At 45.4% G+C, this 15152-nt stretch overlaps 1 protein-coding gene across 1 annotated transcript in view; it reads left to right on the forward strand.

Moving 5' to 3' along the window:
* Window positions 1-15152, forward strand: part of LOC311320621 (peroxisomal succinyl-coenzyme A thioesterase-like) — a 30137-nt gene that overhangs the window by 7187 nt on the left and 7798 nt on the right. Inside the window, exons 2-8 of the mRNA XM_084452416.1 lie at window positions 105-300; window positions 1132-1328; window positions 1437-1536; window positions 1650-1840; window positions 2908-3077; window positions 4269-4388; window positions 4547-4629. Coding sequence (XP_084308542.1) covers window positions 203-300; window positions 1132-1328; window positions 1437-1536; window positions 1650-1840; window positions 2908-3077; window positions 4269-4388; window positions 4547-4629 — 959 coding nt within the window. The 5' untranslated portion in view covers window positions 105-202. The remainder of the gene's footprint in view (window positions 1-104; window positions 301-1131; window positions 1329-1436; window positions 1537-1649; window positions 1841-2907; window positions 3078-4268; window positions 4389-4546; window positions 4630-15152) is intronic.

The following is a 15152-nucleotide window of genomic DNA, read 5'->3' on the forward strand; positions in this document are numbered from 1 at the left end:
TCCTGGAACCTCTGTCCTATACTCCGAAATAAGGGCGACCAGGGGGATAAGAATGCATTTTGCAATTGTTGTAATTCACAACTATTCTTCATCCCTGAATACAGGCAGAAACTGAAATTTTCCAAGCCTGTCGTCAGGACATAGACGAGCTGGACCAACGAAGCTAAGGAGAAATCACGTGCGTGGCTAGAACAGGCCGGCCATGATCAGGGCTACATTGACCTGGCAGGCACTGAATCTGCTAACAACCAGGACGAGGACACAGAAACTGCGTCGTCACACATCAGCTTCGTCGAGAGTGTATGTTCCAACCCGCACCCAGATCAGCTAGAACAACGACAAGCCCTGGGCTGCGTTCTGAAGCGCATACTTCCATACTCTATAGGATGCCAAAAAAGGATGTAGTATGTCCCAATACATGGTATGCCACATGCAATATGGCAAAAATACCAGGATGTCCTTCTATATCTGATAGTGGCTTGCCTACTGCAAAATACAATCAAGCCAAAAAATTCCCATGTTGCACGATTGTCCCAGCTAAGTACCCCTTGTTGCATTTGTAGGTAGCAAATATTCTGTCGATTTGAAAAACATCTATCACAGGACTTCCTGCAACGTAGCCTAATAAACATTGCTTTGGGATGTTTTTGCCGTCTCTCTGATGGGTTTGTTTTGATTGTTCAGCCTAATGATGGCTTGCCTCACTGATAGTGACGGCTCTTTGGATTTCATAGTGAGAGTTGGCAGCAACAGATTCCAAATGCAAGTACTACACTTGAAATTAACTCTATACCCTTTATCTGCTCCTTGTAAATGAAATAACGAGGGAATAACACACACTTGGCCATGGAACAGCTGAGCAGCCAATTGTCCAATTTTGGTCCCTTAAAGTGGGGGGCATATTCAATTGTTTAATTCCTACACCGTTCACCTGATTTGGATGTAAATACCTTTATCATAAAGCTGAACGTTAACACTCAAAGGACATCTTGATTGTTCCATTTCAAATGTGGTGGTGTACAGAGCCAAAATGATGACAACTGTCAATGTCCAAATATGTATGGGCCTAACTGTACATGGCCAATAAATCAGATATCGAATGGTAAGTTCTCTTTCCATCTTGACTGTCAGAATGGCGGAGAAAAAGCCCAGTCCTCTTCTGCTGGTGGATCCGTGCAGAGGGCTGGTGGACGAGCCCTTCGCCGTGCGGGTCCGTGGTCTGCCGCCCGCTCACCGGGTCACCCTGCACGGCCTGATCCACTCAGACGACGGAAACTTCTGGGAGGCCTTCGGTCACTATGTCAGTGATGCTGCAGGGCTGGTGAATGGTATGACACTCAACAATGTTGTTGAATAGGTTCATTCGAATTGTTGAAACTTGAAAGTCATTTGGCGAGTTCATTTCTATTTACACTAGGTCTATAACTTGTTTACAGTTGCCAATGACGCAAGTATGGGAGGGACATATGATGGTGTTGAACCTATGGGTCTTCTCTGGAGCAATAGACCAGTACCAGGCAGTAGAGTTGGATTTAGGTAAATTTGATATAAACTAGACCATTTGCATTTGTCTCCTCCAAACATCTCCTTTGTAATCAATGAACTGTGCCTAAGTGGCATTGTACATTAGTTCCGTATTTTCATTGCAGGTTGCGGAAAAAGGAGGTGCAGACGCCCATGGTGGTCGACATATCCGTGTACCAGGGACACCTGAGTCAGGGGTTCAGGGAGCGGGCGGCGCTGGCCAGCGTGGTGGCAGAGCGCTGGTACATCGCCCCCGGGGTCCGCAGGATCCACATCACAGAAGATGGAGTCACAGGGACCCTCTTTCTACCACCTGGTTTGTGATATGAGTTCCATGCTGTAACATACTATAAAGCGTCATACAACTGTAGGCAGTGCTGCAGAGGACATACTGTATGTATTTATGATGCATGTTCAAGGGAAAATGCGAGCACAACTTAAAAAGACCCTGAAACAAAGTAGACTAGTAGGTCACGGGTGCACAGTCCCAGTCGAGGACTAGAATCGAAGAAGAAAAACTGGAAGAACTGGCACAAAAATTGGCTGAACGGTTATTTTGCTTAAGTGGCCTACGGGCAGAGCACAACAACAGACGTTTCAGCCTAAGTCCCCTGTAGCCAAACATTTGAACCTGGCGGGTCAGGATGTGCAGTATGCTCCTTACGCTCTCGAGGAATCCAAACCACTGTGCCTTTTAGGAGAGGAGGTGACAGAGACAGAAAAGTGCTTCAGAAAGAATCTTTTTGGATTCACACTTTACAAACAGAGTATCCAAAAGGATTCAATGAGGAACTCCTATTGAGTTGTTTTTTGTAAACAGTGTGAGATGCGACATTTTCTTTTCTTTACCTTTAGTTCTGTCCAAGCTTTATTATATGAGAGTCTACCCAGTTGCAGTCTCGGAAAACAAACAATTTAATGTTGTTTTTTCTGTCTTTTTTTCCTTACTGTTGTCCTAGGATCCCATTGTGGGACTTGGACTGATTGATTGATTGGTGAACTGGTAACACCTGAGACTAATTGTGTTCTGTGACTGATTGAGACACCTGTTGGCATCTGATTTAAGCCATGGTTCTGTATGCCCTGCCCCAACGCTGGAGAAAGCCCCTGGCTGAAACGTCCGTTGTTGTGCTCTGCCCGTAGGCCACTTTAGCAAAATAAACTTTTATCCAATTATTTGGAATACCGTGAGTGCCGGTTCATTTTTCTTCTTTTATGATACATGTTCACACACTGTGGAAGTATGCTTTTTTGAATTTAAGACACCAAACAATATTACAACAAAGCACATAGCACATAGACAGATTTGTGCTATGTTGTTCTAAGTTCTGATAACCTGCTGTTCTGAGGCACGTTGACCTGGTGTGTGTTGTCTTTTCCCAGGTCCCGGACCCTTCCCAGCTCTGCTGGACCTGTGGGGGGCAGGAGGGGGCCTGGTGGAGTACCGCTCCGCCCTCTTGGCCTCGCGGGGCTTTGTGTCCCTGGCCCTGGAGTACATGGCCCCCAGGACCTCCCAGGGCTCCACCACACATGTGGGGAACCAGTACTTTGAGGTACCAGAGAACACAGAACTGTATGCCACAGAATACAGGACCCACAACACGCAGGACACTGTATGTCACAGTGACCCCTTCAGCAGACAAAGTACTATTCACCTTGATCAAAGGTTCAGCAATCTTTTTTTTTTCGAGACAAACACATCTAGCACAAATTACGCACCTAGTCCAAACTACACAATCACCAGCCCATCCCTAGCCAGCAAGGGCAGGGGAGTGGGTTTGAGAGACTGGTCCATCAGAACAGACCAGTCGGGGGGGGCATAATGGGTGGTGGGGGGGTTCTGACCAGGGGGGTCTTCAGGGTCAGTCTACTGCAGCTGTTGGCTGTTGAGCTTGCGGACCAGGTCAGGAAAGAAGCTGTTGTGGAACCTCCTCCTTCGTGGTCCTGATGCTCAGCCATCTTCCGTCTCTCTGGTGAGATGGTGTGAACAGGTGGTAGCTGGGGTGGTCGGTGTCTTTAGTAATGGAGATGGCCTTCCTGCGGCAGCGTTGGTTGTAGAGATCCTCGATGGCTGGGAGCTCCACACCCATGATCTTCTGCTGTCTTCACCTCCCTCTGGACGGCGTGCCTGTCGTTAGCGGTGGTGTTGCCGTACCAGCTGTGATGCTACAGTCAGGAAGATGCTGCTGTGGTAGAAGTTCTCAAGTGTTTGTGTGCCCGATCTCCGCAGGCACCTCAGAAAGTAGATGTGTTGTGTGCCCAAATCAGATTATCAGACATCTGCATCCCCAGGAATTTGAAGTGGCTCACCCTCTCCACTTCCTCCCCGTAGATGATGTTGGGGCCAGGGGGTTAGCTTTTTCCTCCTCTCCTGAATTCCACAATCTTTTGTCTTGCTCGTGTTCATGGTCAGGTTGTTTTGACACCATGTTACTAGGTCTGACACCTCCTGGAGGAAGGCCGATTCAGATGAGTCATTGGGGGAGAGCAGGCCCATCACAGTGGTGTCATCCGCAAACTGTCAAAATCAAAATGCCGTGTCTGTTAACATAAAATATTACATGGAAATATTTTTAATCAGTCACATTAGAAGACACTTAAAACTGTTATCTTATGCCTTGATACGGAGTCTGTGAAGAGTGGACGGGAGTATGCTGTCTGTAGAGAGTGCAGAAGGACTCAGCTGTGTAACAGTACAATGAGTTTGATGTTCTTAACGCTGAAACCAAACCTCTCGTCCCAAGACTGCGTTCAGGCTCCTGCAGCAGCATCCTCAGGTGTGCGGGGACCGGGTCGCCATCCTGGGCCTGTCCTTAGGGACTGCAGTGGCGCTGAGATTGGCCGTGTACTCCGACATGATTCAGGTAAGACAACATCTTTCCACATTATTCTGTCAGTAATATTGATGTGCAAGTAATAAGACCTCAGATTGAACCCAGTGTGGGAAAGTGGGCGTGGAAGCGATGCTGACGAGCGACGCAGGGAAACCTGCTCCACGTGCTTCCCTTCCTGTTCCCCTCAGCCCCGGTGCCTGGTGTGTGTGAGCGGGAGTCACGTCCAGACAATCAAAGGATCCCTCGTCGAGGCCTTTACAGAGATCGCTAAGTAAGTGTCACTGAAGAAGCTCTGTGGAGAAATTAAGAAATTAATCAATTAAGAGAGTTTGCAGAATGAGTGGATGGAGAAAGACAAACTGCAGGTCCACCATGACATTCTTACAGAGCCATCTTACTTACAATTACTTATCTTATCCACTACAATTACTTATCTTATCCACTATGACATTCCTACAGAACATCTTACTTATGCTGGTGATGAATCTCGTTGTCTTTTATTATTGTCCTTATTTCAGCTCTGCGTTGTGTTTTTTGTTTCCAATAAAAGACGGCCCCAATCTCACACAATACCACACAGTCCAGAATGAATCTCTCCAACACGGGACTTGAGCCTCAGCAAAAGCGATTTATTCCAGAAGGTTTTACATACAAAAGACGATGGCATGCCTAATGTACAGTTGACCTCTCTGTATGCTGTCTGGACCCAAATCAAAGCATTGGTCTCGTTGCAATGTTCTTATGTGGTTTGAGTGTCCCCCCTCCCTCGTCTCTTCTCCGATAAGACTGTCTCTGGTCTCTTCTGTGGCCTTCTTTTGTCACGTTAACCTACGCCGCCTCGGCGCCCAGGCCTTTATCTCTAACCACAACAATGGTGTTTGGCCCAGAGTGTACCAGCCATGGAATGTCTTTATCTCATAAGTCTATGGAAGAGGGACACCGTTTCTTACCGAAAACTCAAGCCGACAGCCATACTCAGAGGTCAATCATCATAATTAGGAAATAGCTAACAGGATCATATTAAAAGGCCTTTCTCTGAAAATCAACAATATTCAACAATCCCTCCTAAGATTATACGTGAACACGCAGAATCATAATGATCAAGAGAAATGTTGACTTCCAAAACCTAAACCTGAACAGCCATTATGCAGAAAGAAAAAGAATAACTGAACAGAAAAGCGTGCTTAAGATAAACAGATGAACAGTTACATAATATCCCAATCGTTGCTTCCTCTAGCAAGATTACAATTTCAAAGGAAAACAAAATAACTATCTATTAGGTTACTTCATGTATGAACCTAACATCCATACAGGTACACCCTATATAGAATAGCTTCATGTGTCCCTTAGACCATTCCTACAGAACCTGTGGCCAATGGATCTCATCTCCAGTCTACTGACGTACGAACGTGACCTCCCTCCGGAACATGCCCTGCTAAGGATACAGCGAGATCTGTAAACAAGTGTCGCTATCTGCCGTAAGAAAGATATGAGCGGATTGCCCTGCAACCAACCAAACAGATATGTGAAATGAGACACCTCGCCTATGTGTAGCGAATTAGTCATGGCTCTGATCTGTTCAATCTGATTCTGCAACAGGAGTTGATTATCCGCAATGGTGAAACAGCATGTCTGCCTTAATTTCTTACACTGCCTTCCGCATGCTAGACATCTCCTCATTAATCAAACCCTAAGCATCAGTTGTTCTGTTGGAACTGCAAATGCCACTGCAAGTTTCTCAATGTCCGTCACTAATAATTCGACCCCCACGCTAGGCGCGAAAAAGAAAAGCAAACTATCTTTCTAGACCCCATGTGAGTGAGTATGCCATCCACAACCCCCGCCCTAGTCTCTCTCCTAGTACGGCGGATTTCAGAATGTTGAATCGGTCTTTCTCCCACTATCCCTTTAACCTCCTACCACTGAGTCCTGCAATCCTGATGGGTAACCACCCCTGGCAAGGTAACCCCAAACAAACAGGAACCCGTCCAGTTCCTTGGTAGGACCGTCTCTCCCCAAACCCAGTAGACCCCCCTAGGGTGCGCAAGTTCCATCTACCACATTTCGGAGCAGTACAAAGCCTAGTATGCAGACACTGGCTGTGCCCCACATTCCCTGCTCCTCTCTCTCTCTGTAGACAAAAACAGCCCTGGGTTTTCTGCGGAAGAGAAACTGGTGAACTGATCTGAGCCCACTTTTGCGGCCCTAACCCCACGTTCTCTGTAGTTCCCTCCAGAGTGGAATCTAACCATCATCTGAACAATCCCTCTTTCTAATTCAGCGGGTGCTACTTCCCTGGAACAGTTGATGTATCGTAGCATTAAAGTAGAGTTAAAGGGGTGTGCCATTTGAGGCACTCCGCTCGCTTGGGAGTCTGGGATCTGCATACACACAAACATGATGACACATTCTTCACTGACGTAGCTACCTCATAAGCCCAATTTCAAAGCAAGGTTTAACACGGCTGACGGTGTTGGTCTAACCATGGAAAGCCACAGGATAAGACACAAACCCTTCATGATAGCAACTTGAAACCTAGTCTGTTAGTTTGAAATCGAAGTGTCTTCTCCCCGAGAGATGATCTTTAATTGCTGTGTGTATCTCTGCTGTGAAAGGAAAATTACTCCAGATCCGGGTGCCCCCGACCCAGAAATAAATGACCTTTTTAACAAAATACACGTCCCAATACCCCTGTCTCCGTTTTAATGAGTATATCTCAAGTGCAACCTGGAGTTTTTATTCACAGAATGACAATAACCTACACCCTCCACGTCCTGTCCCTGACCAGCAAGCTGTGAATGGAAGATGTGATTATTGTGTGGTGTGAAAGTTCAAATGTTCCGTCTTGGTCTGTTGACGTCTCCACCCGGAGTAGTGTAGCAGTCTGGAGAGAGAGTTCGCCAGTAACGGAATGAGGATCACAATGGACCCAGGCTTGTAGCCTAACGGTATTTTGTTGCGTTTATGCGAACTATTTGGAACGTTCATTAAAAGCCATTCAAATGTGACCGTTTGGAGAAAACATGTTTGCGACGAACGTTCGCCTCTGTTAGCTGAATTTGAACGCAGCCCTGGTCTGGAACGTTGGTCGGGGCCGATGATCGGCCCAGATTATCTTGTAATGTGAGGGGTTTACAGATCCAATCTTATAGGCCTATTTCCCCATCGGCTCGTCGACCCATCGGGGCGGTCCCAATAATATCAAACGTTTGATATTTAAGATTATTAGCCTACGTCCCGACTTTACAAGTGAGACGGCAAGACCTTTACTTCCTTGATTATAGTGACCAAAATGATCATGGTTATCAGTATTATCGTGGTATTTTTAAAATATGTTGAAAATGCACACTGAAATAATTTCACCAAGTTTAATATAGAAAATCAGTATCACTATGGCACCTTTTTTGTTTGTAAGAACATTAAAATAATGCGTCTTGGAGACTGTTGCTAACTTTGGTTGATGCTGAACAGTAGCCTACAACGAGTTTTTCTAAGGGTGAAAAGGGTGGGTCGTGATAAATTTAATCAGATTGTATTGTGGTTTATACAATTTGTCATGATTATACCGGTTATCGTTACACCTTCCACCATGACATTCTTACAGAACATCTTACTGCCTTACTGAAAGGTGATCTGAAACGTCAGACAAGCTAATATATTTAAATCTAACTCATGAATGAGCTCCGCCTGTCCGATGTCCCTCTGTCTGGGCTTTCCTGGGACACCGCTGGCCTGACAGCTTTCATATTTGCCATGCGTATCTACAGGGGAATTAAAGGAGTAGTAAAGGGAAAATCGAGATTTTTCAAGATGCCCATCCACATCCATTGTATGACCAAAACGGTGGTAGAGCAAATCTCAACTTTCTCGACAGTGCTAGTTTTGTCAAAGTTTTGATCTGAACCATTGTATATGATCATAAGTAACCTTAAAACAGGGCTAAACATGCATTTTCCCTTTACTACTCCTTTAACATTTTGGGTAGTTTTAACATAAAATACTACAGCCAATAGAACTACTGCTCCCAATAGAACCCCGCCCCCAGCGTCCCAGTGGCCTACTAGAGAATTATATAGCTGCTCATCAGCTGCAGCTTTGCCCAAAATTAGTGTGGCTGCCATGTTACAAACACTGAACTATTATCTCACGCCAGTCTACCATACAATTATTTTGCCATTGCTCAACTTTGCCCAACATTAGTGTGTTCTTTTGTCCACCCAATAGTAGCTAGCTTGCAAACAGTAGCCAAACCCAGCTATCATTCAGATGGGACTTGAGAACATATCCGCTATGTTCTCCAGTCACTTAAAATTACTGCATTCTTTTGTCCACCCTGTAGCTACAATTAGTACCTACAACGAGACAGGACTTAAAGGACAATGCTCGTTTTTGACAACCTGGACCTTATTTATGACATATTATAAGACGTTTGACTCACCGAGATCACTTTGGTGTAGTTCGGAGGCATGTAGAAGAAATTTAAAATCCAGCGCGAGCCAGTATATCCATGTAATGGCGGTGGTCGGGTTTCTAAAAATCTATTTTCTGCCGCGAAACGGTTTTCATCAATCTGTCTTGATGAATCGCTAGTTGTGCTTACATAGAGCATAGGCCTGTTGTGTTGTTTTTCACATGCCTCTGTAATATGATCTTTAGAAACGTCTTTAGACACGAAATAGCTTCCTCACTTGCTCCAGCACGCATGCGCACAGCGTGCTGGAGCAACGATTGCGCGCTGTGCGAATGCGTGCTGGAGCAAGTGAGGAAGCTATTTCGTTTTGAAAGACGTTTCTAAAGATCATGGCATGTGAAAACCACAACAGGCCTATGCTCTATGTAAGCACAACTAGCGATTCATCAAGACAGATTGATGAAAACAACCGTTTCGCGGCAGAAAATAGATTTTTAGAAACTGCATTCTAAGTGCCCCAACCACCGCCATTACATGGATATACTGGTTTGCGCTGGATTTGAAATTTCTTCTACATGCCTCCGAACTACACCAAAGTGATCTCGGTGAGTCAAACGTCTTATAATATGTCGTAAATAAGGTCCAGGTTGTCAAAAACGAGCATTGTCCTTTAACCATTATGTCATTTTCACCATGTTCTACTCCATTCACGATCAGAGCAGTTGCATGGAAATGTCTTCTGGTCGATCTAGCGGTCAGAAAAATCAATCAAATGTCCAGAGGTGGACATCATTGTATTCCTCTCGGCCCACAGAATCTAGCAATGTGCCTTTGAGCAGTTTGTAGTTGATTAGGTAGGGCCCGGACAGGTCCTTCTCCTCCTCCTCTGTCTCCTCCTCTGTCTCCTCCTCCTCCTTCTTCTTCTTCTTCTTCAGAAGTCTGACTTCCCATGCATGAAAAATCACCAAACTTTGCACACTGGTCCAGTCCTATACCAGAGGTCCTCAACTGGCATTGGGGGCCAACAGTCCTGATGGTGGCGCTACAGCAAGCGTCTAAAGTTTAAAACAAAAAATCATGAATCAGCCGTACGTGCTATGACTTTGCAACCACCACCAAAATGTAGGCTCAAGTCAGCAGAAACTTCCATATGCTTTGACCTGGCAGAAATTATGAAATCCATCACTATCTCAATAACTGTAAAACCTGCAACTTCAAATACTCAAATTTTCATGACATGGTAGATGAAGATTTTCTGAATTTTATCTTCGAAACTGTATTTTTTGACAGTATTTTAAAGTATGTCCCCTCTACTGCTGTTCATACAGGAAAAAAATACACTAAACTGCTAACAACAATCCTATAGTGCAACAGCAATTTCTCCACCAATCAGAAATGTTGTTATTGGCAACCACATCCCAATAGCGGAGCCCAGGACTAGAACAGGGCCGGGTTTCCTGAATGAGTTAAGAAGCACTTAACTCCAAAGTACTTCTTAATTCCCATACAAAGGGTTGCTTAAGAAAGGTTCCTTAAAGGACAATGCTCGTTTTTGACAACCTGGACCTTATTTACGACATATTATAAGACGTTTGACTCACCGAGATCACTTTGGTGTAGTTCGGAGGCATGTAGAAGAAATTTAAAATCCAGCGCGAGCCAGTATATCCATGTAATGGCGGTGGTCAGGACACTAAAAATGCAGTTTCTAAAAATCTATTTTCTGCCGCGAAACGGTTGTTTTCATCAATCTGTCTTGATGAATCGCTAGTTGTGCTTACATAGAGCATAGGCCTGTTGTGGTTTTCACATGCCATGATCTTTAGAAACGTCTTTCGAAACGAAATGGCTTGCTCACTTGCTCCAGCACTAATGCGCACAGCGCTCAATCGTTGCTCCAGCACGCTGTGCGCATGCGTGCTGGAGCAAGTGAGGAAGCTATTTCGTGTCTAAAGACGTTTCTAAAGATCATATTACAGAGGCATGTGAAATACCACAACAGGCCTATGCTCTATGTAAGCACAACTAGCGATTCATCAAGACAGATTGATGAAAACAACCGTTTCGCGTGTAGAAGAAAGAGTTACAAGATCTCTGGTATGATATGCACAGGTCAGAATGATTATTTATAAAATGCAAAGGGGTAGATAGACAACATCTTCTGAACAATTTCAGGAAGAGTCAACATGCATTTGATAAAAAATATCGCATGTTCAAACGAAGGTATGAGAGAGGTCAAGTGCTGCATTTAGAACAATTTCAAACATCGAATCCACAGAGTTTTTGGAATGAGATTAACAAATTGGGGCCCAAGCGGTCTAAGAAAATACCAATGGAGGTATGGGGGGAAGATGGAGGTTTGGTGGTTGTGCACAGGTGCTTAACAAATGGGAGAAGGATTTCTCAGGTTTATTTTTTGACGAAATTAAGGGGTTTTATGAGGGGTTCTTTGAAGATGTGTGCCGAATGAAAATCAAGCTAGAAGCAGAAATGCTGGAGGTTTCAGAACAATGAGGATCTCAATACAGAGATCTCCATGTCAGAGGTCATGAGAGTGATTAGCAGAGCCAAACCAGGGAAAGCCCCTGGTATTGAAGATATCCCAAATGAGGTTCTGAAATCACCTCAGTTGGCTCCAATTCTCTTAGGCCTGTTTAAGAACTGCTTTGAAACCAGTAGGCTGCCAGCTCTCTGGCTCAAATCCATTATAAATCCCATTCCACAATCTCAGAAGGAAGATTCTAGGGTACCCTTTAACTACAGAGAGATCAGCTTAATGAGCTCAGTTTATAAACTGTATTCCACACTTCTTAATGAGCACAGTTTATAAACTGTATTCCACACTTCTTAATGAAAGGCTAACTTTTTAGTGGATGAGCAGAATGGCTTTCGTAAGCAGAGGGCGTGTATTGACCATATTTTTACAATCTGCTCAATAGTCAGAAATAGACTGCAAGAGAACAAACCTACATTTGCCTGCTATATTGATTTCCAAAAAGCTTTTGATTTGATTAATAGAGACCTCCTTGCTTATAGGCTCATTAAAATAGGTGTAAGTGGAAGATTCTACCATGCAATGTTCTCTGTACAGCACCAGAGGCCTGTGTGAGGGTGAGCGAAACTCTGGTTTCCTACTCTCTCCGGGGTCAAACAGGGTGACGCTTTGTCTCCCACCCTCTTCGCTGTGTATATACATGACCTGGCAATTATTAAATCTTTACCATGTGGAGTACAGTGTGGAGGGGAAAACATCAGTGCCCTCTTATAGGACGATATAGTTCTGCTGGCCGAGTCAGAAGAAGATCTGCAGAAGATGCTCACCTGTGCAGAGAGGTGGTGTAACCAGTGGAGAATGACCATCAATGAAAAGAAAACAGAGATAATGCACTTCAGAAATCCACGTACAACTATAAGTGAGTTTCAATTCTGTTTTGGAGAGAAAAAGCTGAACTACACAAAATACTATAATATCTTGGTTTATTTCTGGACCAACAAATTAATTTTATAAAAGGCACAACAGTTCTCTCTGAGTCGGCCAGTAGGGCTCCTGATGGAGTCAGTTCTCTGAGTCAGTCAGTAGGGCTCCTGATGGAGGCAGTTCTCTGAGTCGGCCAGTAGGGCTCCTGATGGAGGCAGTTCTCTGAGTCGGCCAGTAGGGCTCCTGATGGAGGCAGTTCTCTGAGTCAGCCAGTAGGGCTCCTGATGGAGGCAGTTCTCTCTGAGTGGGTCAGTAGGGCTCCTGATGGAGTCAGTTCTCTGAGTCAGCCAGTAGGGCTCCTGATGGAGTCAGTTCTCTGAGTCGGCCAGTAGGGCTCCTGATGGAGGCAGTTCTCTGAGTCGGCCAGTAGGGCTCCTGATGGAGTCAGTTCTCTGAGTCGGCCAGTAGGGCTCCTGATGGAGTCAGTTCTCTCTGAGTCAGCCAGTAGGGCTCCTGATGGAGGCAGTTCTCTCTGAGTCGGCCAGTAGGGCTCCTGATGGAGTCAGTTCTCTGAGTCGGCCAGTAGGGCTCCTGATGGAGTCAGTTCTCTCTGAGTCAGCCAGTAGGGCTCCTGATGGAGGCAGTTCTCTCTGAGTCAGCCAGTAGGGCTCCTGATGGAGTCAGTTCTCTCTGAGTCAGCCAGTAGGGCTCCTGATGGAGGCAGTTCTCTGAGTGGGTCAGTAGGGCTCCTGATGGAGGCAGTTCTCTGAGTCGGTCAGTAGGGCTCCTGATGGAGTCAGTTCTCTGAGTCGGTCAGTAGGGCTCCTGATGGAGGCAGTTCTCTCTGAGTCGGCCAGTAGGGCTCCTGATGGAGTCATTGGCAAAACCAAGTGGCTGAAAAATATGGGGTTTGCAACATCCAAACTCTATCAAGCATGTGTGTGTCCAGTGTTACTCTATCAAGCATGTGTGTGTCCAGTGTTACTCTATCAAGCATGTGTGTGTCCAGTGTTACTCTATCAAGCATGTGTGTGTCCAGTGTTACTCTATCAAGCATGCGTGTGTCCAGTGTTACTCTATCAAGCATGTGTGTGTCCAGTGTTACTCCATCAAGCATGTGTGTGTCCAGTGTTACTCTATCAAGCATGTGTGTGTCCAGTGTTACTCTATCAAGCATGTGTGTGTCCAGTGTTACTCTATCAAGCATGTGTGTGTCCAGTGATGGATTATGTGGTGGGAATCTGGGGTTTTAAGAACTACCCGGCAATAGAAACAATTCATAATAGAGCCATAAGATACTTTCTGGGGGTACACAAGTTAGCCCCCACCCTAGCCATTACGGGAGTGTGGGCTGGGAGTCGTGTGAGTTGTCGCAGGGATGTCTGTATGATGAGGCTGTGGAATAGATTGCTAGGGATGGATGATAATGGGAACTCAGATCAGAGCCCTGTACTACGAAGCTGGATTACGGGGTTAGCGCGATAACTTCAGGTTCAAGACTGGTTCATCCGTACTACGAAGGTGGATCTCTTCACCGCGTTATATCGCCATGGTAACTTATGCTGGCGAGCTAACCTGCTCGGTGGCAGGTTAAGTTCCGGCTCGACGCTATAGAAACACCGGTAGTCAACCAGTCAATACATGCGGAAAATGGCTTGTCCTTTCTTAGAGGATCCCGTGGAGCTCGGTGCGCGAATAGTTAGAGGGTCTCTAAGGAAGGCGAGAGTATTTAAGGGCCGACAAAACCCATTAGAGTTTTAGGATGACTATTTATATGAAAGATACCGATTTTCGGCAGAAGGGATCATTTATATCTGTCAGCTAATTTTTGTATTAAACATTACAACCATATAGGCTGTTTATTGGAGAAATTCAAGTAGGCCTATGCCTAGGCTACTTACCGGTTTGGATTATGTTTTTATGTTTGTTCTTCACTTGCTCCCATGAACGTTTTCCATTGCCAGGGTTTGCACTGAAGGTATATATAAGAATAGTCCTAACGTCACATCTAATGTTAAGACATGCAAACGTCACATCTAGGCCAGCATAGCGTTCATCATGGGGCATGTAGCAAGTTATATGGCTATTGACCAAACAGCTATATTAATTAAATTTAATATTGATAAGCCTATTAACTTACGCATTCAAACAGTCAGCAATTTTTTGCCAGCTTTCCTTCCTCGCTTTAGTTGCAGCAACCGTGTTACTCTTGGCCAGAATAATATGTTTGTAATCTTCGTATTTGTGAATGATGAGCGTCTGCTCCTCTTGTGTGAAGTGGGCGGGTCTAGATCGCTCCATGTTTGTGATTGGCCAGACCGGCAAACCCCGCCTCTTCATATGTGCACGCGCTCATAGCTAGATCAGATCAGCTGGGTCGAGTTAACGAGTTGATGACCACCCTCGTGGGACCGGTTATCCGTTTATCCGTGACTGCGGTTGTCTCGTTTACTCGAGCGAGCTAGCGAGAAGTTTAACTGGATGTGTTGAACTACGTTCGTAGTACGGGCCTCAGGTATCCTCCCCCTGGGTGAACTAGTGAGGAGGACAGGCCTCAGGTATCCTCCCCCTGGGTGAACTAGTGAGGAGGACAGGCCTCAGGTATCCTCCCCCTGGGTGAACTAGTGAGGAGGACAGGCCTCAGGTATCCTCCCCCTGGGTGAACTAGTGAGGAGGACAGGCCTCAGGTATCCTCCCCCTGGGTGAACTAGTGAGGAGGACAGGCCTCAGGTATCCTCCCCCTGGGTGGGAACTAGTGAGGAGGACAGACTTTGTTACGTATGTGACCTTAATGAAATTGAAAATGAAATGCATTTTCTCTTTTACTGTCCATTCTATCATGATTTAAGATTTCAGTTGTTTAACAAAGTTGAGTTACAGGAAATCCACCTCATGCAGGATAGAGACATGTTAGCCTGGTTGTTTAAACATAAAACACAAGCAGTTGCGGAGATCGTTGAGAAAG

Source organism: Borostomias antarcticus (genome assembly GCF_949987555.1).
Source record: "Borostomias antarcticus genome assembly, chromosome: 18".
Taxonomy (NCBI): Eukaryota; Metazoa; Chordata; class Actinopteri; order Stomiiformes; family Stomiidae; genus Borostomias; species Borostomias antarcticus.